Source organism: Lipophrys pholis, assembly GCF_963383615.2.
Source record: "Lipophrys pholis genome assembly, chromosome: 9".
NCBI lineage: Eukaryota > Metazoa > Chordata > Actinopteri > Blenniiformes > Blenniidae > Lipophrys > Lipophrys pholis.
Window position 1 is genome coordinate 23,895,644 of NC_137639.1, and position 23,432 is coordinate 23,919,075.

General features: G+C 40.2%; 4 protein-coding genes across 7 annotated transcripts in view; 1 reads left to right on the top strand and 3 right to left on the bottom strand.

Annotated features, from left to right (window-relative positions):
* Positions 1–5,224, bottom strand: part of rorc (RAR-related orphan receptor C) — a 21,164-nt gene extending 15,940 nt beyond the window's left edge. Inside the window, exons 1-2 of one of the 3 annotated variants that reach the window (XM_080471875.1) lie at positions 4,764–5,224; positions 4,504–4,666 (exon numbers count right to left, since the gene is read on the bottom strand). In XM_080471875.1, the coding sequence (XP_080328001.1) occupies positions 4,504–4,666; positions 4,764–4,799 (199 nt within the window). In that variant the 5' untranslated portion in view covers positions 4,800–5,224. The remainder of the gene's footprint in view (positions 1–4,503; positions 4,667–4,763) is intronic. The other 2 variants (XM_080471877.1, XM_080471876.1) reach the window with 2 other exon arrangements.
* A 2,510-nt stretch (positions 5,225–7,734) lies between these two features.
* Positions 7,735–13,194, bottom strand: them4 (thioesterase superfamily member 4). Of its 2 annotated transcripts, XR_013935637.1 has the most exons (7): positions 12,793–13,194; positions 11,639–11,828; positions 10,218–10,380; positions 9,763–9,873; positions 9,227–9,351; positions 8,623–9,117; positions 7,735–8,208 (listed from the first exon to the last, which is right to left on the bottom strand). XR_013935637.1 is itself a non-coding variant. In XM_080471879.1 (6 exons), the coding sequence occupies exons 1-6, from the start codon at positions 12,919–12,921 to the stop codon at positions 9,071–9,073; spliced, it is 765 nt and encodes a 254-aa protein (XP_080328005.1). In that variant the 5' UTR covers positions 12,922–13,183; the 3' UTR covers positions 7,735–9,070. The 2 variants fall into 2 exon arrangements, 1 of the variants encoding a protein (XP_080328005.1); XM_080471879.1 differs by having other exon boundaries at positions 7,735–9,117; positions 12,793–13,183.
* Positions 13,195–14,036: 842 nt separating this feature from the next.
* On the bottom strand, positions 14,037–17,178 carry LOC308114185 (uncharacterized protein). The gene is made up of 4 exons (XM_080470872.1): positions 16,773–17,178; positions 16,580–16,634; positions 16,123–16,240; positions 14,037–15,342 (listed from the first exon to the last, which is right to left on the bottom strand). Exons 1-4 carry the CDS (start codon positions 17,067–17,069, stop codon positions 15,321–15,323), a joined length of 492 nt encoding a protein of 163 aa, XP_080326998.1. The 5' UTR covers positions 17,070–17,178; the 3' UTR covers positions 14,037–15,320.
* A 1,435-nt stretch (positions 17,179–18,613) lies between these two features.
* On the top strand, positions 18,614–21,150 carry LOC308114888 (uncharacterized protein). Its single transcript, XM_080472131.1, has 4 exons — positions 18,614–18,995; positions 20,041–20,095; positions 20,239–20,353; positions 20,468–21,150. Exons 1-4 carry the CDS (start codon positions 18,660–18,662, stop codon positions 20,547–20,549), a joined length of 588 nt encoding a protein of 195 aa, XP_080328257.1. The 5' UTR covers positions 18,614–18,659; the 3' UTR covers positions 20,550–21,150.
* Positions 21,151–23,432: the final 2,282 nt, after the last annotated feature.

Genomic DNA, 23,432 nt, shown 5'->3' on the forward strand with positions numbered 1-23,432 from the left:
GTACTTATGCTTCAGCGTTATCCACAGTGATCCTGCCCCCACAGTATCTGTACTGTACCATGTACTGTATTCTCATCTTTAAATAAACAGTTGCTTGTTTTTAAGTATCTGTCTGCTGCTGTCAACATGCTTGAAGTCCATTAATGTAATTATTGGAAACCCAGCTATGTTGCTGAACCCATTAGTGAGTTAGTCCTTAAACTAAACCTTAGGGATGAGCGACTTTGAACAATGAGTGTGTCGCTGAAGCTCCCTGCTACCGAGTGCACCTACCACAAGGAAAGCCATTTTGATGAAAAATGACTCATTGGTTCACTCCCATCTTAACCTACAGTCATGCATTTATGGTTTATAATCTAAAATAAACTAGAAAAAAGAAAAAGAAAACGTAACATGGAGTAGGTCTAACGTATACTTGCTTCAATGTACTTTTAAAAACACCATCATCATTACCCATAAGAGACATAATTGATAAAACTTCAAAATGATCTCATAAATCATGGGCACAGAATGACCCACACCGTGTGGACAGCTCCCTAATGTCACAGCACAACTATAGGCACATTATTAAGGCAAATTAAAAAGTGATGTGTGAATATCTTTCCTAAATAATCGATCACTTTCTTTTTTATGCAACACCAACAGTCTTTGAGGTACTAGCTAGTCACTGTAATCAAGTGAAAAATTCAACTAGCACACCATCACGGCTTAGAGTCCCCGTCTTTCATTGATCGTGTCACTCATGATTTTGTAAGATTAAAACTCTCAGGTAGCGAAGAGGAATAAAACTCGGTGGTTGGTGGTTAGCGGGCGAACATGTATAACGCAATCACTGACACCTGCGTCTGTGCAACCTAAATGGGACACAGCATGGACACATTAAGCAAGATGCACCTTTCTGCTCGGCCATAAATCCACCGCATGCTCACCATACCCGACCCAGTCGAGGGAAGAGGCACCAGCGCAGCTCATCCGCGAAATTCTCAACGATATCTCTACACCCTGACATATAAGCTAACTGCTGAAGTGACAGTTGCTGCGTTACATAACAGCACTGAAGACCACCAGCAGGTTTGCCTGAACATAACCAATATGGCGCACGGAGCACAGAACATATACGATATAATGTAAATGTATCATTGTGGGACAAGGTGCTTCAATACTAAAAGTAATGTCTTCAGTGTTTTCAAATGTCTTAAGAAGTCATCAGTGTTATCATCTATTCTAAGATAATCGCAGGTGATGCAATAAGTGAACTTGCTGCAGAATAGCACACAGGGAAGAAGATCGGACCCACAATAGATCCCTGAGGCACACCCTGCACGCCTGTCTAGTAAAACAAACAGGAGTGTTTGACCTGACCAGCAGGTGGAAAACGGAACATAACTCAAAGTGTCTCAAAATTCTGAACCTGGTGCTTTAGAAAAAGAGAAAACACCCACAATAGCCACCAAAACGAAGAAGCTTGTCACATTAAGAAGAGCTATCTCAGCAGTGCGAAACTACCTGTGGAAATATAACAGTCCAACCGCACTGAATCTCCACTTTAACCTGAAAAAAGCACCAGTGGCAGGATATGGTAAATTACCCCAGATTGCATTTTTTTTCCCCTCATAAATCCTTTAACTCCTTCATGTCTAGTTTTGACTTTTTTCTTTCACAAAAGCTTGAATGTTAAAATGATTCCACTTTCACTCTGGCGGTCACACACAGGTCTTAAACACCCTCTGTGTTTATATTTAATAATTGAATTTTTTAAAATTTTCTTTTAATATAATTTATTATTTTTAAGAAACAATAAGTGAGACAGCATGCTGGGAAAAACACATTCACGGCACATATGCAATACTGTCAAAGATCCCTCTGGTGGGAGCTGATAACAAGTCAGATGGTCCTTCTTCGCTTTATGCAACAGTATGATTTAAGAAAAAATATATATAATTCAAAGTTCTGATTCCTGTGACAGCACACCAGTTTCCTTTTTGTCTTCGACCAGAAAAGTCATTTATAGATAGTGTTCACATATAGTTTGTCACGTAACACTTAACTTGTCTCTGTGAACTGTAAAGCAAACTGCACTCAGGCTATTATTTCAGTGTTATTGAGCCTATACAATAGTATTCCAGTAATCTTTCATTTTCTTCATGCAGCACCACATGATGGCCTAAATCTAATTCATGTTCTGTACTCCTTTATCCTGTTCAGGGTCATTTGGTGCTGGAGCGAAGGGAGGGTGCAGACTGGACAGGTCACGGGTCCATCACAGGGCAAACACAGAGAAAGAGAAAACCACACACACTCACCAGCTCAGCATTAAAGTCCTTCGCATTTCCACTCACACTCACATTTCTAAATCAGTGACTGACTGTCCATCTAAATTTCTGATAAACTCACTTCATTGAAAGACTGTCTATATATCTACTGATGCCACTGATTTCAATTAACTTCCATAGTTTAAAATTGCTCCTATAGCTTTTTTTCTTTTTTTGCATAAAACTTTTTAGAGGTTCCTGCTTCCATGAAATTTCAAGATGAGCTAATGTGATTGATAAAATGTAAAACATCTCAGTTTCAAAATTTGAACAATTGTTTATGTTCTACTGTAAATTGTAAATACAAAGTATAATAATATGAGGTAAATTGATTCTCTCTTATTTACATTTTACATCTGAATCAGACACTTTTGGGATTGAGGTAGAATCAAGTCCTCACTCATTGTGACTGGTAAGAAAATTCATACAACCACTCACTAATGTATAGAGATTTTCTTCAAAGTCCTGTTGAGAAACAACATAAAGACTCTTTAAATTGTGTCTGAGTAGTTAAATATAACTGTACACTGTATTTGTCTTCAAAAGTCCTTCTTTTAATTTGCCGTTGATTCTTTAACCGGTTACATAACACCAAGATCACTCTCAAAGTTAACGAATAAAAAAAGATCCTTAATTTTTGGAGATAGGATTTAGGACTATAGTTTATTAACAAGTGCTAAACCTTACTCGAACGTTTAATCTCTACTAGTGGAAAACAGCTCCAAACTGAAACTGCTGACAGTTGCGTCTAAAGGTTAACTGTGTCCATCAGCAAATAGCTTTCAGAACAGACACACCATTGCAGATTAAAATATTTCAAAACATGGAAAAATATATAATAACATACCTTCATGTACATCTTTTAAGTGAAATTGAACTTTTAGATGCAGGACTTTAAGACAACTATGATAATCAATCCAATGTTGATGCATGAAAAGGAAACATTTCTTTTTTTTCAGTCTGCACTTCATGTGCCTTCAACTGAGACAATGTTGAAATAAACATGCCCGCCACTGCAGCGCAAACAAGCCAGGACAAACTGAGTGTCCGCGCTGTGACAGCAGTTAAAAAGGGTGTGCAGCGGGTCTCTGTGGCAAAGGCACAAGGTCTCCTATCTGGCATGACTGCCAATGGTTTGATTATAGCCAAAGAGAGGCGTTGAATAGTAAAGCATTGACCAGAAACAGAAGCAAAAATAAGAGCTAATCCCCACGGATTATTCAGGCTTACTGCCATTCTTACCCACTCACAGCACCTTAACCACATCCCAGTGAGAAGGATGAGAAGGGTTACTGGGGTAAAGATGGATGAGAGTGAAGGGGCAGGAGATAAGAGCAAGTACTGTGACAGAGAGAGAGAGAGAGAGAGAGAGAGAGAGAGAGAGAGAGAGAGAGAGAGACGGTTGATGTAAGAAAGGTGAATAGAGTGAAATAAAACAAGCAAGACTTTGAGAGAGGTGTGGGTGGGAGTGGGCACCCAGAGGCACACTGGGAAATCAGAGTTTGTTTTACTTTGTGTGGAAGAGGTATAGGGAGAGGTAACATACCACACACTACAAACACCAAAGGGTGTTGATGCTTTACGTCAGTGTTCTTGTAGGTACTTTACGCTGTTAAAATGACCACACACCTGCAACAGCAATGCAAATAGCTGCAGGGGCTTATTGGACACCCTTGTGTACTCATTCACTCAACATTGACTCAAGTGATATTAATGACTGCTGCCTTTGTATTATGAAAAGTAAAATTGAACTGGTAATGTCAGAGAGTGCCTTGATGATTTGCCTCTAAGCTGAATCCAATGACACACTATGTAATAATTGAGGCGGTAACAAAGTCATTGTTCTTGTTTTGAAGCGACTGAGATTTCAGTTAGATGAGCTTACAAATTGCACTGAAGAACCAGAGAGTAATGCAATCAAGACATGAAGTGACATGCACCCTCTTTAAAAGTAAGAGTAATTTATCCAACAAAAAGCAAGATGAGAAATTAAATACCCTAACCGATGAAGTGCATTACCACTTTGCAGTCTATATGTAATTGCAACTTCCTACGCCATCATGTTCAAGAACAACCCCCCCCCCCCCCCTTCCCACCACCCTCCCCCTTATGTTTAACTCTCTGTTCCCCGCCATGTACCTGGATCCGCCCCTGAGCAACAGACTAAAACCTCGGAGGTGGATCGTCTTACCTCTTTTGATGGGGGCCTCAGTGGGGGACACGTCGGGCTCCTCATATTCCATAACTCTCCTGTCAAAACACTGGGAGGCCCTACACACACACACACACACACACACACACACACACACACACACACACACACACACACACACACACACACACACACGTTCACTCTTACACCGAGAGAGAAACCACAGAGGAGTGCTGAGTCAGTAACTCCAGCTGCTGGCCATTGGAACCATGAAGTGACATTACTGGGACTCCTGCTACCTGTGGAGGCTCTAGCGCCCGGGACGGCGCAGGCATTTGAAGACGTGCACAGCCATCTCCTTCTCTTCACTGCTGGTCCAGAAAGTCGGCAGTCATCCTCTTCTTCTACTTTCGTCTCCTCTCTCTCTCTCTCTCTCTCTCTCTCTCTCTCTCTCTCTCTCTCTCTCTCTCTCTCTCTCTCTCTCTCTCTCTCTCTCTCTCTCTCTCCTCTCTCTCTCTCTCTCTCTCTCTCTCTCTCTCTCTCTCTCTCTCTCTCTCTCTCTCTCTCTCTCTCTCTCTCTCTCTCTCTCCTCTCTCTCTGTGTGTGTCGGCGTCCCTTACTTTAACGGTACTCCTCCTCTTGCGTGGTTGTTTTGAAAGAATTCGCAGAGTCCAGCTGGACCGGGCCGGGCTCGTACACAAACACAAGCCGTGCCCTGCGTGCGCTCCGTGCGCCCTGCCGCTGCGCGCTCCCCCGCCCCGCGTGCGCTCCGTGCGCCCTGACAGTCCCTGGCTGGAGGAGTTATGTCACCGGCCGTTACGTAATAACAGCGGATCGGGTTTTGCTTTGAAGTGCTCAGTTGAGAAATATAATCCCGTGTTGCTGCCACAAATTTCCGCCTCACTAATAGAGAAAATACAATAGTGGGGGACATAAATGTGACGGACTTTATGAGGAACATGCTTAAAAATAAAAATAAAAATAACATTTCTTATCATAACGTTGATAACTCTTTCAGTGCTTTGTGACAAACACCTCATAAGGCCTCTGTTTACACCGCAATCAAGCCATCTGAAGATGTATATCAATGCTGCTGTGCAAAGCCTCAGTCTAACTGAGGTAGGAAGACACAAAGAAAACGATGAATAATCGATATGTCTTCTCGGTTTACATGATTGTGATAAATACTCCTCTAAGACAGGCCCGGATAAACATGCAGTCCCATGTATTTGTGTACACATGCTGAGGCCAAGATCAGGACAGGGGAGAGGATCCAACTATTTGTCTGAGCAGATTTTCTTTATGCCAGCTTCATCAGGCAAGAGAAGGCTACTAAAATGGTGTACTCAAACGCAATTACATTACTTAAATCCCTTGATGAGCTACTTTTACTCAAATAAAACTACATAATATTTTTAGTGAAGAATAAATACTCCTCTTTCAGTTGTGTTCATCAACCTTATGGGCCACTCAACATGAGTGATATTTTAAAAAGTTTTATAATTTTATCCTTTGAGGACTTCTTCAATAATTAAAAACACCAGAAAGTGTCATTTTCAATAAATGTGTTTCAAACGTGTCAAACTTACCAAAGTCTAAAATATTTCCAAATTCTGGTCTGAAAAATGACTTTGGACATTGTAAAATCCTCCCTGAATTGCTGTAAAAGGTTCTCATATGCGTATGTTTGTTAACATGAAATAACTCAATCTGATTCACTGACTATTAATAAAATGAGCTTTGGACATTTTTTTAGTTGAAGTAAAGCTGAAGTGGTACAATTAACAATCTCCCAAAATCAAATTACCAATGCAAGCAGTGCCAATTGCTATGATTAGCATTTATATTCTAGCTCCAATTACCTGCATCCTTGTTGGTTTAGAAGAAATATAGACTTTACAACATGACTTGTCTCGTGATAACACTGCCTGACTGCGTGCCATATAGACTGTCAAACTGTTAAAACAAGATGCGCGTGACACGAGTGGAATATGGTGGACAAACTATGTTGCTGGTGGTTTCAACTGAAAGTTAAAAAAAAACAAAAAAACAGTGCGCCACCCCCCACCCCCCACCACAAGCTTCCTCACACCCAACTTGACCACAGGGCTGCTCAGAGAAACAGCAACCAAAGAAAAGCTTCTGTTGTTCAGTTGCATTGGCCGCACTCACGCAACTTGATCGGGTTTTACTTTTTCGTCCCAGTGAGAAACCCAATGACCCCTGAACTTGTCTGCAGGTTCAGGTCCTACAACATGAGTAATATCTCAACAACTGACACACACCAAAAACTGAGGTGAGGCACATCCATCTGGCCGTCTGCGCTTTACTGAGGTTAGACATGTGAGGGGCCCTCAGAAGACCACCAGGCCTATTCTGTGATGAGCCCAGAAACCACACATCCACCAATGTGTGTGAGAACTAACGAAAAATGCAGTTAAAAGGAGGTGGAGGGTTTCTGTACTTCAAACTAATTAACTGCGAAAGAATAACCCACTTGGCTGCACCTGCTCATAACTAAAATAGCTCTGCTTATTAAAAGAAGGCAAATCAATTCACAAAGGCACAGTTTTGTTGATTTCTACACTATTTTAGAATGTATTTCTTCAATTTAACCTTTTAAATAGCAGTAGCTGAAAAGAGGAAACGTCATGAGGGAGATGTAAATCTGTAAGGTGTTTTATGAAGAATCTACATTTTAGCACTGTGGTTGACAGAAGCTCCCACAGCAACACTAATCCCTGTGATGTGGACAGGGTTACTTATTATGGCAAAGTGTGGCGTGCCCCAGTCATTTCTGAATGAAGAAACGCGTTCGCAGTACCAGAGAGAACGAGACAAAACCAACCCATGAACAAGGGTTGATATCGTGATGATTTTTGGGTTTGACGCTCCTGTGTCTCCATTGAAAGTCATCACATTCTCATGGCGTGCAACTTCACACCTCACATTTAAAGACGACCACATCCACCACACGATAGGGTGACAGTTCCAACTACCCACACCTGGAAATCAAAACTAAAATGTGCTGAGATGAATAATGTAGGTGGTACAAAACTCTCCTTTATGAGCTGAAGGACCACAAAACCCCCGTGCACACTTCAAAGAGCGTAAATAACCTTTTGCATAACATGTTGACACTAGTTGACTGTAGTACTGAACTCATCTAATAGTTGGGCCGCACAGTGGTGTACTTCAATTCCAGGCTCATTATATGTTCTCACTGTCATCAGGGATGCACTCATTCATAAACAAAATAACACATTCATTGAGTGAGGTAAACAATAACCCAAAGGTAAAGTTTTATTAGATCAAAGCACATATATTTGTGTAACACAATTTGAATAATTTGTTTTGAAAAGGCACCAGAGCAACAGAAAAACCATAAATTCTGTAAAATGTTTACATTTTGTTTAATAAATAAGACTGAGGTACTGTTTGTGTTATGTAACAATACATCTAATTTGAAAAAGACAGTAAAGTTAAATAATGGGACTGTAAATAAAATGTTGGCATGTAATAAAAAAATATCTCTAGTGCCAAACTAGAGCCCCGGTCCCACCGTGCAGTACGTGCTGGAGCGGGGTGGGGCAGAACGGTACGGTTAGGCAAGGCGCACCCAGACCCAACTCTTGCGCGGTCCCACCGCAGACAGTACAGATAAAATGTAAGCAGGGTTGTGACATCATTTCCATACTTCCAGAAGACGTCATCAGGGGAGCAGGAAAGAAACTTTTTTGACCTCTGGATGACGCGACGCAATTAATAAATACATTGTGAGCCCACCTGGAATCAAACTCAAACTATGTGTATGATAGGTGAGACTCCCATCCACTGGACCAGCAGCACACTCCTGATTGCATTAATTCTGATAATAATTTTGTAAGCATGTCACTTATATATGACAAGCTTAAAAAAGTATCACTTTTTTAAGCTTGTCACATATAAGTGACATGCTTACAAATGTTGTAAGAATCAATGAAATTTAGAGTGTATCGCTGGTCCATTGGAGTCAGTAGGAGTCTTACCTGCCATGAAAGAGGTTTGGGATCAATTCCAGGTGGGGGCACATTTTTATTGCGTCACATCATCCAGAGGTCTTGTTTGGACGTTCATATGACGTCCAGACCGGACATCCATGCAATGCCCAGGAAACACTTTTATTCTGGAGGTATAGAGATGACGTCTTAAAGACGTGATTTGGACCACTTTTGCTCAGTCGGATGTGTCGTCATTATGCAACAGTAGTCGAACGAGCAACGCGGAAGCGGCCACCGCAAGCGGCCATCAGAGTAAAGCCTCTCTCTGTGACACACAGCAGCGTCCCGCTCCCATTGAATCTCCTCCTCTCGAGCTACTGAGAGGAGAGTCTGCACCTCGTTGAAAGACTGCGCTGCTGAGAAACGCCGACATTTCAATAAACCCGTTCCATCCCGGCATAAACAGCATGGTGGGATCGAGGCTTAGTGAAGTCTCTCTTAGATGCCTGTAAAATAAATAGAAACTCACATTCACCCACGTACACACCAAAACATGCACTCGCACACTCGTTCTGGCCTCCTCTTGCCAAGACTGTCAGAGTGGATGGCAGGCTGATGCTCTTGTGTCACTTCCCAAGTAGTAGATGGCTGACATTAATTGACAGGAACAGAGCTGCATGTGTGATGATAAAAAAAACAAAAAGAGTTAAAATCAGAACCTGAAAGAAATTTGACTAAAATGACGTTCTCACACTGACGTAACCATTGGACAAACATGTTACCTGTTGTTTCTGTGTGCACCTTGGAGCCATCGGTGCTGGTCACTTTACATGCAAGAAACGTTTTCCTGCCTTCCTTCTTTTCCAGAGAGGATTCAATTAATACCGTGCTTCCCAGGGGGATGGGGCTGGGGACACAACAAATGTGTCTTAGGGAAAGTGATGGGTGACACACTCAGTAGTTTAGCACTGTTCAACTCATAAGGTCCCATACTGATGTCTCCTGGCCATTTGTATAGGACAGATGACCAGAGTGTTCGGGGAGACTTTAAGCATTACAGTTATCTAATAGTATATGCACGTATCTCTGTGCTGATCTAAAATATATAAAAACTCAGCACTCAGGGGTTCTTACATGACTTCTGATGTGCGGTTTGGATGTATGAAATTTTAAATGTTTCGATCTATAAGTTGTAATAAAATCTGGTAAATTATATGTTCTGCTGCGCATCAATTGAAGAGATGTGAAAAATACAAAAAACAACAAACCACCTGTATGAATTAAAAAAAACTAAACAAGTGAAATGTTGTTATTGTACCTGCGGTAGTTGATGTTGAGGTTGGCAGTCATAACAGGCCCAGAGAGTATGGTCGCATGAGTCCCCGTCACCGTGTCAATCATGGTGGCTATTGCCCCCCCGTGGACATTTCTGGAACAACACGGGGTCTATTAAGATCACATGCAAAAGACATACACAGTCAATTGATTCTTTCTCACCAATAAACAGAAATCGAAACAAACGGACACCCAACTAAACTGGGGGAGGGAATGTGGAATCATCCAGGTTTACCAGAGTAAGGTGGCAAAGAATTAATCCCAAATGTATCTGAGTGACATTCACAACTCTTTATCAAGTGCATGAGCAAAACTAACCCATATGTATGTTGTAATAATGGACACATTCATTCATGGTGCAGCATTAACTAAACAATATACAAAAAAAAATACAACAAACACACACACACATGAGCACGACATTAAATATTTGCTCACCCTGGCGGCCCCTCCAGTAGGTGTCCGGCCTGGAAAAGGCACAAACACTTCTGTTCTTCTTCATTAACAAAGATAACATACTCAAAAGCTGCTCCCGCCTCTCTGGTGTTGCGTGTAAAAAGACGAGCTTTTGACTGGATTATTTTACTGAGATACACTCCTCCTGTTTTTAAAAACACAAAAATAAACAATCATCTGTTAGTAAAGCGGAAAAGACAGAAAAACATTAAAGGAAAAAGCGGTGAAAGCACGCCAGGGTGAAAGATTTCACCATAATAGTATTGAATAGTCATTAATGTGTTTGTTTTTTTTAATCAAACCCCACAAATGATTTTCATCTGCTGAGAAGTAAGATTTAAACCAATTTAGCATCACAAATTCCCAAACATTTTATTTTAATCCATCAATTAGTATGTTGTGGCCAACTGTGTTCAAGACTAAGATCCAGTAACACTTAACCTGAAACTCTAGATGTGTCACTGCCACATAAAGTTTAATTCAGTACTTTTATAAGTGCTGATCAGTGCTGTAGTTTGACATAAATCTGGAGTGATCAAATTTTAAGTAATAATTTTCTGCTATAAAAGCATTAAGTTGTATAAAAACGTCTTCTTCGATAATCTGACCTAAAGTGTTCAGGGCCTGTAATTTCTCATCACTGATGCATCCAGATGACTCTTTTTTTCCCTTTTTTTTTTTAAAAAGAGGTTTAATAATTGTTGCATCTCTGAAGAAAGCGGTTGACTATCTGTCTCGGACAACTTTCATTGGCGAAGGTAAAAAGGTTACGGGCAAGACCGCAAGGTAGCATGCCTCAGGTGCTGAACAATGTCTTTTAGAGCTGCACAGTCTAGGAGGTGAAAATGTGCAAGGTATTTTTCAGTGAAGGCACAGGTGTTACAGCTGAAACAGAACTAACGTCTGTAGACTGGTCAACTGTCATTCTTATCCGGACAATTTTTAGGGGAAATAAGACGGAAAAAAAATAAATGCAAACAGTTCAGGAGGGACTGGTGCTGAGAGGTTAGTAAGCTTGTTAACTACAGGAAACAAAGTGTTGTGTTTGGGGATAATCTGAGGGAAGAAAGTTTGCCTGGACCAAATCAGTTTAAAGTTACACATGCAAAGTTTCTCTTTATAGATGTCATAATGATCTCAGCGCTTATTTTTTTCCACTGCTCACATTCTGCCTGTCTATAGTCTCTTTAATACTTTTACAAATGGCGTCCTGAACATGCTTAATAATGGGTAGACATGCTCCTGATGAGCTAGAGCATCATCATCCTTCATCTAGGACGTCGTACAATAGATTTAAAAGCGTTCAATACCTGTGTATAACACACAACCTTTTAATTGAGTGGTGGAGGTCAAAACTATGCCATAAAATATCACTCAAACTGGATCCTTGTCCATGTTTGTACCTGTCGCAAACTTGAGGGAGCGGTTGTAGCTTGGCAGTCTTTTCCACGGCCCTCCTACTTTCTCTCCTGCTGCTGTCTCGACTTCACATTGGCTGGTATAATGCTCATACAGCCGTATCATTTCTGGACTCCAGGAGGAGTTGGGCAGGCTGAAGTCCCGGGACTTGGAGAAGAGAGACAGAGGGAACGTCTGCCAAACAGGGAACATAAAGTAAAGAGTTAGATGTCTTGAGACAAGAGATCTGTACATCTTATTTAAGCTTGAAAAGAAAAAAACCCTGAAACAAACGCTCTCTGAAAGAAGCTTGAACAATAGAAAATGTATGTGGAGTGGCTAATTGCACTAGTGGATTTATAGGACATATACTGATGTGAATACTTTTTTTTTTTTAGGAATTGAAGGAATTTCCTTCTGGGATTAATAAACCATTTCTTTACCATTTATTCTAGTATATCTAAAGGAAGTATGCATGTTCTCACTGTGTGTGTTTCCTCCAGGTACTCCACTTTTATCCCACAGTCCACAGACAGGCATGTGAGGGTTAATTAGTGACCCTAAATTGCCCCTGATTGTAAATATGAGTGTGGAAGAGGAAGAGGCTTAATATATGTAAGAGAATGTGTATGTTTGAGCATATTTTCTGTCGAGGAGATTTCTCAAATACATTTCTAGAAAATGCACAACTATATTACATTAAAGACTTTTGTTTTCAGAAAGGTCCATTGTACATACATTGTTTGTTAAACGAAAAAAGCTTTGTTTTACTTGATTCTAATGAAGGCTCCTGGTCATGCCCCTTGCGTGTCTCTAGTTTAACCACATAGCTGTGTGTGTGTGTGTGTGTGTGTGTGTGTGTGTGTGTGTGTGTGTGTGTGTGTGTGTGTGTGTGTGTGTGTGTGTGTGTGTGTGTGTGAGATCAGCTAAAGGTAAAAGTACAGTCACACCACAGGAGAAACACCTGGAAGGAGAGGAGAGGTCAAACACACACACACACACACACACACACACACACACACACACACACACACACACACACACACACACACACACACACACACACACACACACACACACACACACACACACACACACACACACACACACACACACACACAGAGAGATAAACAGCCATTCATGCAGAGCTCCCACCTACCGCGATGGTCCGTACACAGGCGGGTCTAGAAGAAACGCGGGCGGACGGATAATTTAGTCGAGTCCCCACGAGTGGAAGAGACCCGAGGCTTTGAAAGCCTCTGAGAAGTCGCCCGAGATGTGTTGACATGATTTACAGGACTGTGTGAAAGCTGGACAGAGGCTGCTAATAATAATAATAATAATATTAACGACACTGACGTAACTCCTCACTGCTATGTAAGCTAATGCTGTCCCTGCCCTGCCGGTAAGAAGAGCTATACGATAGTATTATCCAAGCACATGTTTTAAACGTAGTAATTAAATTATATCTTTAAAAAAAACAAAAAAAACGAGTTTTACCGGTGACTTTCATGTGACACGATCCTCAACGACTGTCAACTTCCGGCCACGCGAGAGATACTATGGGAGGCGTCACAGAGCTCACGTGCTTTACCGGGTGGATAATGATTGGCTGTGAGGTAGAAGCTTGCCTACGCAATGGAGACGTTGTCATGGCAACCGCCCCCTGCTATATAACGCATGTGTGGAGGAAAAGAAAGTGATTTGAATCAAAATATGTTTGATTTTTGTGTTGGAACAAACAAGAAGATGTATTTTCCCTATAAATGTACCATGAAATGACTGTGCTGCATATACTGTGCTAAAATAACTAAATTTAAAAATTTGATTACGAATAAAAGAAGCATAATAAAAACCACTGCAAAAGAAAATTATTTTTGATTCTGGAGGCCATTTAACAGTTGATTTATTCCATCATAAAATACGTTTTTTATTGATATATGACACATTGTCATGTGTAATGTCATTTCCCATTTATTTCCATGAGCAAAAAAGAAACTATTCATAATAAAAAGAAATAGGTGAATCTACAGTCTCTTTTTTTAATAGTCATTTTCATGACTGAAATTAAAATAATGAAATAAGTTTTATATTTAAACAATGTGTGTAATAACAGTTGCAGTTGTCCATTTTTTAAAATCGGCTCCTAACAGCACTATGTGTTAAAGATCAGGAAGTCCTGCATTCAAGTATTCTGACTATATAGGATGAGGATGTTGGGGATTTCTGCAGTACAGAACATAGAAAACTTCTGCTGATTGTATGGCACCGGTGTCCCTGAGCCCCTTTTCTGTTTTGATTCCATTAGCACTCAAAAAGTACAATGCTACACTTGAAATGTTCTTGTAAAAACATAGACTTCATAAATAATTTTGTTTTAATGAAAGCCATATTGGACCATGTGAAAGTGCCCATGGGCCAACACGGCCCTTTATAACTTTATTTTAGTTGGCACTTAATATGGAATAACCTTGTCATTTTCCCCACTGAACCTCCAGGGATAATGTTGGGCTACTTTAACAGATTTTTATAGGATGCAGAAAACAGAGGCTTTGATTCATCCACACATTACAAAATTTGCTTGCGTGAAAAACAATCATGCCACCAATGAGTTAAAGATGGGAATTGCAAGTTGCATTTGCTTCTTTTGTTTGTGCCAAAGATAAAATACTACATTTTAGCACAGAGGGCATAGGCAATATGAAGGTGGGCCTTGTGTTATGATTGGCCCTGGGCACATACTTTGGACTTGTCTTATCTCTGTGAATTAGCCTTTATAAATGATTTCCAATGTAACAACGGTGACAGTTGACCTTTCAGCTATATGCTAGTTCACTGTGTCTGTGTTTGGAATAAGAAAATAACATCCTGATACAGCATGTATTAAAACTAATGCTTTATTAACGTCATTTCATACCAGGTTAGGGATAATCTGAAGTGCATTTGATGTTTGTTTTGACCGTATTTAGGCCTCAAGCTTCAATAATCTATTCTGCACCAGGGGGCGGTATAGGAACATAATATATTACTTCTTTTTATTTCATTTTAAATCCCAAACCCAATTAAGAGATCAACACAAAAATGCAAATCGCGCATCTAAATATACAGTTATTGTCTGGTTCAGTAAAAAATACAGTTGTTGATCTGTTGGAGGGAAACAAAATGTCATGTTCATATATCTCACAAAAATAAATGGACAATAATTAACCAAACAGAAATTCCTCAAGTCATTGTAAAATGCCAAGCCCAAAAGATGATGTTCAGTGTTGACTCAACAGATTTTCACACTTGAACATCTGAAATGATGCCATTATTATGTAGGTGCTCTTTCTTTTTTGATGATCTTGTACTTTACTCATCATGGCCGTAACTCAGGTTTCATGAAGGATCAAAGCATCCAAAACAGACATGCCTCAGGCATTTATGTAAACATACCAGTTCAACCAGGAGGAGATAGTTTTGACAATAACCCTGTATAAAAGTGCTTTACAATGACAAAGGACCAGAACCACAAAATTACAACACAAAATTATGAGAAACAATGCAGCCGTTCCCACGTCAAATCTCCACACCACTTCAAATAACAAATTATTAAAAAAAAAAAAAAAAAAAAAAAAAAAACATGCTTCAGTTTGTTAAAAGTTCACTGTGTGTGATGAGCACTTCTGGGCGACTTCATTTGCTTGGTCAGATAATTCCACAAAGCTTCCTGTGAAATGAATAAGAAGGAAAGAAAAAAAAAAACATTATTTGAGTAGTTTTAATTGGAAAAGGTTGTCTTCAATTTGAATTCGCATCCACAAGTCTTTATGTAGTTTGTCTTTTTTTCTGTGAAAGGAATCGGCATGAAGCAGTGATTCATGCTGGGAACACCGAGGGTGTACTTCTGCACACAACAGGACCATATTAAATGAAACTATTAATAAGAAATAAAACATCTGCAGCGGCCCATGAAAAACTAGTTTGCAATAAAGAAGAAAAGCCTGAACATTGAATCAGTCAGTAAGGTAATAGTTTGTTTTTATCTGAAAGTAAATAGACAGTACTTGGTAATGAAGATATTGCTTAACTATTTAGTCCAACATGGCTGAAATACTTTTAGCAGTGGTGTAAATGCAAAGTTTATTAAAGTAACAAGAACCATGTGTGTTCAACTGCATGATGTTAGATTATACCCAGATTTATTGTACTTTGAAACCTAATAAAATAAATACAATTGAAACATAATGGAAGGAGCATTTCAAATTGTGGTTTATCTGGCAGGTCAAGGTGTGTGCAGTACCAAAATGTATTTCCATTATTTACCTTATCGAGTTACAGATATTTTCAGAGACTCTATGAATAAAATATACAGATATCAAAAAGGCCCAGCACAAACACTAGTGGAAGGATTCTGACCAGCATATACTTTGGTACCTCAAGGACCTTCTGAACTGATTCAAATCACGGAACACTTTTACTCCAGAAGAACTGATGTTTCCAGTCTCACCTTGCTTGGTCCTTAGTCGTGTCTGCAAAGGCACAAATAGCTTTGTCTCGATCCAAAATCTGCTGTTTCAAGCTCTGAATTTCTTGCTGAGCTTTACTTTTGGCTGCCAGGTGATCACCTGACAAAATAAGATAAAAACATGAGTACAAAATGAGATTTGAAAAAAATAAAATCGTTAGATGGTGACTTCAGGCTGAAAACAAACCAAATTTTTCAGAAATATCAAGAAGTTAGGAATTCTGATGGCAGCTTGTCATATCTGGTAACACAAGTTTTTAATTATGCGAGTATAATTTGAAGAGAGGCTAATAATCTGAGGAATTCAGCTACGTTCACAGGTACGTTGCTTTTAGTCTTTCTGCCTTCAGTCTTTTCAGTTCATCCAGTCTTCTTGTATTTGACCTGTTCTCCTTTTTGGATCAGTATCAAGCAAAAGCTTAAGGAATAATGGTCTTACTCTGTTGTTTAACACTGGCACTCTCAACTTCGGTCCTCTTCTTCACAGTGTCTTCCTGTGAAATGAGCAAGGAAAACAGATTATTAGAACGCGTATAGAAGACATATATACATAACAGAATAAAGGCAGATTTACTTAAAGGTCAAGTTCATAAGCCTACTGGGAGGTCTGGAGGGACAGAGAGAAACCTTACCTTCTGCTTGTTGCAGGCCTGCAGCTTCGTCTCGTTCTCCTTCATCGTCTTTTGAGCGAGTTCTTGTTTCATCTTCAGATCGTCCACTTTGACGTTGATGGTCGACAAAGATTCCTTCAAGCTCCTGACATTGGTCTTCAGGTTCGTGATGTCGTCCTCCTTCTTTTTCACCTCCTCCGAAGTCATCATCAGGCCGGCCTTGATGTTGTGCAGTCTGAACTCCCGATCCACGGTCTGGAAGAGCATCACGGCCATCACGACCAAGCCGAGGAAGATGAGGATGTGGATCAGCTTCATGTTTGGTTATGAAGACCGACTGGATACGGCAGAAAGGGTCGTGACCGGAGACGTGCTCGCACCGGGAACATCCGGCGTTGTGCTCGCCGTGTTCAGTCGCTCGGTGTGTGCGTTCGGTGAACCTGCTCTACCTGCTCGACCGGCTGGGCGTGACGAACCACCTGTCCCTTGGTAACCCCCCCCCCCCTCGCCCGATGGCATGCGCGTGAACAAACACGCTGCGTGTATTGGATGCGTCTTGAGTTTCTTGTGGCGCAGGAAGAGCGCACAAAGTACAGCGAAGCTCACGCGCTATTTCTCGACAAAGCATGTTCGAAAACACTGTGTTAATATATTCAATGTTTGATTTCACATTGGTGTTTGTTATTCTTGAAGTAAGGTAAGGCAGATATTTATAGAGCACCATTCAAACACAGGGCAGTTCACAGTACTTTAGAAATACAGAAAAGCTTTACAAAGAAATAAAAGAAACATTTTAATTAAAAGAAATACATTAAAGCTTTAAAACTAAATTTAAAAAAAATGAGAGAAACGTCATTAACCACCTGTTTTCCTTTTCTACGCAAGTTTTATTGTTTTCCTCGCATGGGATTGCGCAGTTTATCAACATCAGACAGGGCAATACACATTAAATATTTGTAATTATAACTTCTGAGTGAGATCACCATGTTTGAGAAGTGGTGGGTCAATACTAAAATTGTGATGGTCACCTGTGGGTCACTCGGCATGACCCATCTGCAAGAGGCGCCAATCTGGCCCGCGAAACAAAGTGTGAAAGCGGCATGGCTTGTTTGGTAGAGCAGTTGTCTCCCAAGCAGAAGGTTACAGGTTCCATTCCCATGTCCTTGAGCAAGACACTGGACTCGAAATCGCTTCTATTAAAGTGACTGTGTGAATATGAATAACATCACATTAATGTGAGGAGAAAAATATATCATATAATATTTCTACGACAACAAGTTTTCCAACACTAGCGGACACAAAAGTGAGTCCCGAGTTGGGATATCAGTGATGGTGCTACCTCATTGCAAAAAATACCAAAAAGCCATGCTGTGAGGTGAGTTTGTAAAAACAGGCATAATGCAACAGCTATAGCTGAAGTTAAATAACTCAAATTTGCTTTATGTTGAGATTGCAGTCATTTGTGGTGGTAATTGTTTGAGATTTTGTGAAAATTATAGACGTTTTCGTCATATATACTCTATACTACAGCAAAGAAAAACTATAAAGTTTAAATCTAAAGGTCATTATCGCAGTATTTTTTCCGCTCAAGATGAAATTAGGCTGAACTAACTAGGTGTTTGACACCCCTGATCTAAAGTAAAGGTGACCACTGGATTTGACATCGGCCTCATCAGGATGAGAAGCACAGGTGGGTTGGACTAAAATAACTCCTCTAATGGGAGAGGGCGTGTTTCCAATGACAGCAGGAAAGTTGAATCTCGAACAAGTCGGCTGTCCCAGTGCTGACACCAGGGGGCGCACCTCTCAGGGAGACGCACCTCCTGACTGAGTCTCAGGTGCATGAAGCCGGTGACACCTGGAGGAAGAGCTCAATTTGCACACAACACTTCAGGACGGAGACCTCACATGAAGCAGAACCCAGCAATAGAGGGGAAAAGAAAAATCACAATGAAAGTGTGTCTTATGCTATCCTCTTCATTATTAGTGTCCGTCTGTCTGCTGGCGGTCACGAAAATGCGCAAAATTGAAATGGAAAAGGACGAAAAACAGAAGACGTTTCTGGACATCAAACTTCGTGTGACGCTCGACGTGTGGAGTGAGTATCTGAGGCAGATCGCGGAAATGAGTAAGAAGATCGAAGAGCAAGAGGCTCTCGAGAAATCGCAACTTAACGACCTCAACGTTGTCCAAGGAAAGGCAGGTAGCCTGAACTCGCTCGTTCTGGAATGCAGTGGACATGAGGTGAGAGAAAGACACTGATGTTGAGCTCGTGTTATAATTAATTCACAAAATATAGCATTATAAAATAAAACAAGCCAAAGAGTAGTTCCTCCTTGAACTTGGATCTCAGATGAAGTTTTAACTTTTAAAAAGTTCAAGAAACTTTAAAATAAAATGTACCCTTTGAATTTTCTTTATCTGATCATTTCATGTCATTGTAATATTATCTAACTCACGTGAATTAATGGATGGTTTCATTCGTGAATTCAGACGATTAGATCTGAGTGGCTCACAGAACCTGTTTGACATGCTCAGAACGCAAATGTTGATAAAGTCAGACTTAATGTGAGCTGAATAAGTGGTGACACTGCAGCAGTACTCTGCACCATCATTATATAATTTAACTGCTGATTTCATTCATTGTTATTAAAATTCACAAACTGGGGAGCTAAAGTACACCTGTCTGTTCCTAAAATGAAATAAATGGATCTGCTTTTTCAGCTTGAACACAAGCCACAATTAATCAATTATTATTAATGACTATTAAAGTGAGATTTTCCTCCTTTAAGGGAAAAACTACCAGTTATATGATACATGCTAAATATTAGCTATTATTGGCTTTTCTTACAACGTTTTGATTAGAAATATCACCTGTAAGTTTAAGAATGTGTCTTCAAAACAACACTTCCTTAGTGCAAAAACTCATCATTATGGAGTTAGATAGGACCGTCAAAAATGTAATGCACTGTGGTGGAAATTTGAGCCTCTGTTGATACATTTCCATCCATATTTCTGTTTTCTATACTGATGTGTTCCACTTGGGGTCGTGGGGCACTGGAGCCAATCCCAGCTGACTATGGGCGAAGGCAGGGTACACCCTGAACAGGTCGCCAGTTCATCACAGGGCAAAAAAGTCACTGTGTAGTCTTAGTCTTAAATTTGTGCCTATCTAAATTGTAAAAGTTTCTGATAAATCACTGTTGCAAAGGTGTACTTTGTGGGCATATGCTAGGAAGATTGATAAATTCAGTGTTTTGTTGGTGACATTCTCCTCTTCCACTTGCAGAAAACGTCCGCCGATGAGCTGGCCATAGTAAATACAGAATTAACTTACCGCACAGGTAAATACTGCTTCACTTGTGTTAATGAACAATGTGGCTTTTTTCTTGTTCTTATTCAAATATATTTTGAATCACAACGAGTTAAACAAATCTAGATTTTTGAAAGAAATAAATTGCTTGTACCGTAATGCTTACAATTGCAGCCGATTACAAAAAGGAGCAGGCCAGCTGGGAAAAAGAAAACGCAGATTTGAAACAGCAACTTGCTCAGCAGAGCTTGGTGTGTGACTTTTTGAAACCAAACTCGGAGGCAGTGAGGTATGTCTGCAGAAGCACTTGACTATACTTTAAACTGTTGTGCATTGTGATACTTCTACAGTCACACAGACACACTCTCATTGACGTTTTCTGTGGTTACATTTTCTCTCAAAGGAACTTTTGTGGCAATAAAGTGGTTGGACCGCCCCAGAATGAGCAGCCGAAAGTGGAGGCGCTTAAAGAACAGCCAAAGTAAGAAGCCCCGATGTAGGAGCAACTGTAAGCAGCAGCCCGTCAAGAAGAACAGAAAGCAGGAGGCTCCTAATAGGATATGAGCTACTGGGAGCTGTGGTTTCTGCTCCATTTGCTACCGAAACCTTTTTTGATACAAGCAAGTCAGATTACTTCATGTGGGTTGATTTTAAAGTGTTTATATGGACATTGGTATCGTGGTTGAGAGACTTGTCCTGGTTCTGACCTGATTCTGGATGTATGGTTTACAAAGGCCAAATCTGTGAGGATTACAAACTCAAAGCAGCCGTTTGTCAGTCTGTCTGACAATCAGGGAGTGAGAAGACTGTGATGAATTCACTTAGCCTTAAGGAGATCCTCCGTTCACGTGGTGCAAGTGGTACCAAAGATTGGCTCGTTTGAATGAAGGGGATGAAGGCACTTTCTGGTGTTGGTTTTATGTGTATGTATATTTGTGTAAGATCATTTTTAACAAACTGAAAATATCATGAAATGCTAATATATCCTGCACGCTAAATGTAAGTGTGGAAACAGAAAAGGGTTTGTGTAGATTCTAGAAGATAACTGAACAAATAAGAATCGACAAGTAAGTACATTATTATGTGTGCTATTAACTATAACTCTTAGTATATTTAATTTTTGTCAGTGGTGTAATCACTTGCCCAGGACTAAGAGTGTTCAGAGGGATTTGTGGATATTGCCTCGTTATAAACTATTTTAAGTGTTTTTATGCAGTTGATTAAAACTGATCTTACTTCTGCTTTTACTATAATGTCTTTCATTCAACAGCAGTTTATTGATTGTTTTTTTTATTTAAAAACCATGTTTCCATACCACCACATACAAGAACTAAATTAGTCTTAAAAATGCACCCCAGCATTCATAGCACAGGTGTGGCCGTGAGCACGTTGATTGTTTCACGATCAGGTTCGGCTGCATGTTACTGAGAGCAATGCCCCTATTTTGGATTGAAAGCAATCAACCAGAAAAGGTTTGTCCCATTTTAAAGTGCAAATGACCTGATTTAGACAGTAATCTCCCATATCACCAATGCTTCTTTCAGAAATCTGCTGAAAAATGATCAGTCTCACCACAACTGGAAATTGTTTCCTTTTGACAGCAACTATGTACAATTTTATATTTATGGAAAGTAAAATTGCTTTCAAAAAAGCAATGTAATGTTATATGAAACTGTACTTGCTTTTACTTGAGTGAGGAAGTTGTTGAATCTGTATGTCTTTTTTCCACTTATGGTGCGTTTACACATAACGACAACAAGTCAGGAATGGCACGAATCTCAATTCCTAATCGCGGATCACGATTTTCACCTGAGCTATATGAATTGGAGCAGAGGCGTCATGCGCTGTCACGGACAGTCGCGACCTGTTATGTGTTACAAGTAAAATGACGAAACGGTGGCGGATCACCACGAGTCATTACGCACGGTCACTAATATTATTCCGCGGTGTTGAGCGCTAATGCACACGGCCATGTGCTGCTATGCGCCATTGCGCATCGTCACTTTCTCTCACCGATCTGTCAGGAATGTGGCGAATCGGGAGAATTTGGTTTATACAGTGGTGGATTTTGCTATGAGCGATGTGGGCAGCCACCCGGGGGGCAATCTGTGAAGGAGCACATTGCGCATGAGAGGAAAAGAGAATCACCTCGTCTCTGATGGGTCCCGTGGAGGCGCTGGTGTTCCCCCAGGTGGATGTGATGGTAGAAATGAGCATAAAATTGTCAACAATGGCACATAGGTTGATGCACTTGATGTGTTCTACACCAATGATTGTATTACACTGGACCAGCTTTCAATAAACTGTGTTGTGATCTTTATTTTGTGTTTGTACATGTAAAGCTTTGGAGAACCAATAATCGCAGTGGCATGCGCAGGAAATTATTTAGCGAAGTTTGTAAAGTTTTGGTATTAATGTGTACGCTTAATGGTAATTTCTTACAGCACTTATGTGGTCTCAGCTGTGATTGTGATTGTGAATAAATTATGGGTTGAGGAGAGTTGTTTAATGATTGCGTCCTGTTTTTATCTACATTTGACACATGACCCAACCTTTTTTGAATGTACATGAAACAATTAAAAAAAAAATTTTTTTGTCTGTTTATGTAGCCAACAAGCCTGAAGAGTCTCAGTGATCCACTTTGACCCAAAGCAGGCCAAAATACAGAGCTGCTAAAGGGCGAGAGTCTATATTTGAAGCGAGTGTCCATGATGCTCCTCGTAGTCAATTCAGTTCTATGTTCAGTTTTATTTATAAAGTGCCAATCACAAGGGGAGCGAGCTGATGTTTGTCTGATATCTGGATGCATCCTGAACATGTGACCACCACTCTTTTACTGGTAAAAACACACAGAAAATCACGCACACACGCAAGCATATGATCAATTTAAATAAATCAATTCACCAAATGCCTTAGAACTATGGGAGGGAAATTGGAGTACCAGGAAAAGAAACAGAACTTGAAAACTCCATGAAGGGAAGGCAGGCTCATCAGCCTCTACCTAAACAAGGGAACTCCTCATTGTGAGGTGACAGAGCTTGCCACTACACCACCATCACATCTGTGTCTGATTTACACTGGGGCATACTTTTGGTAAACAAATTTAGAATTTTTTTTTATGTATTAGTACATCTCTGGTGTCTAAGTTAGCTGTGGAGGCTATTAGAGAAGAGAGTCTACAGAAAGCAGTTGTGTTTAAGTCATTTAATGTTCTTGATGATGGAGTTGAAAAACAAAACAAACCATGTTAACATGAAAAAGAATGTCAGCAAAGTAAAGAGTGACACACCCTTGACCAACTGCAGTGTGTTCTCAGCCAGGCGAGCTTCCAGAGAATGAATAAACTTGTGATTTGTACCTTATCCTCA

Bases quoted from the DNA above. Each gene is read 5' to 3' on its own strand.
- LOC308114185 (XM_080470872.1), bottom strand. From the start codon at position 17,069: ATGAAGCTGATCCACATCCTCATCTTCCTCGGCTTGGTCGTGATGGCC. The intron at 16,635-16,772 runs GTAAGGTTTCTC...CTCATTTCACAG, and splicing joins AGGCCTGCAACAAGCAGAAG to GAAGACACTGTGAAGAAGAG. The intron at 16,241-16,579 runs GTAAGACCATTA...TTATTTTGTCAG, and splicing joins TGCCAGTGTTAAACAACAGA to GTGATCACCTGGCAGCCAAA.
- them4 (XM_080471879.1), bottom strand. From the start codon at position 12,921: ATGTCAACACATCTCGGGCGACTTCTCAGAGGCTTTCAAAGCCTCGGG. The intron at 9,874-10,217 runs GTGAGCAAATAT...GTGTTGTTCCAG, and splicing joins CTACTGGAGGGGCCGCCAGG to AAATGTCCACGGGGGGGCAA. The intron at 9,352-9,762 runs GTACAATAACAA...TTGTGTCCCCAG, and splicing joins CTCAACATCAACTACCGCAG to CCCCATCCCCCTGGGAAGCA.
- LOC308114888 (XM_080472131.1), top strand. From the start codon at position 18,660: ATGAAGCAGAACCCAGCAATAGAGGGGAAAAGAAAAATCACAATGAAA. The intron at 20,096-20,238 runs GTAAATACTGCT...TTACAATTGCAG, and splicing joins AGAATTAACTTACCGCACAG to CCGATTACAAAAAGGAGCAG. The intron at 20,354-20,467 runs GTATGTCTGCAG...TTTCTCTCAAAG, and splicing joins CCAAACTCGGAGGCAGTGAG to GAACTTTTGTGGCAATAAAG.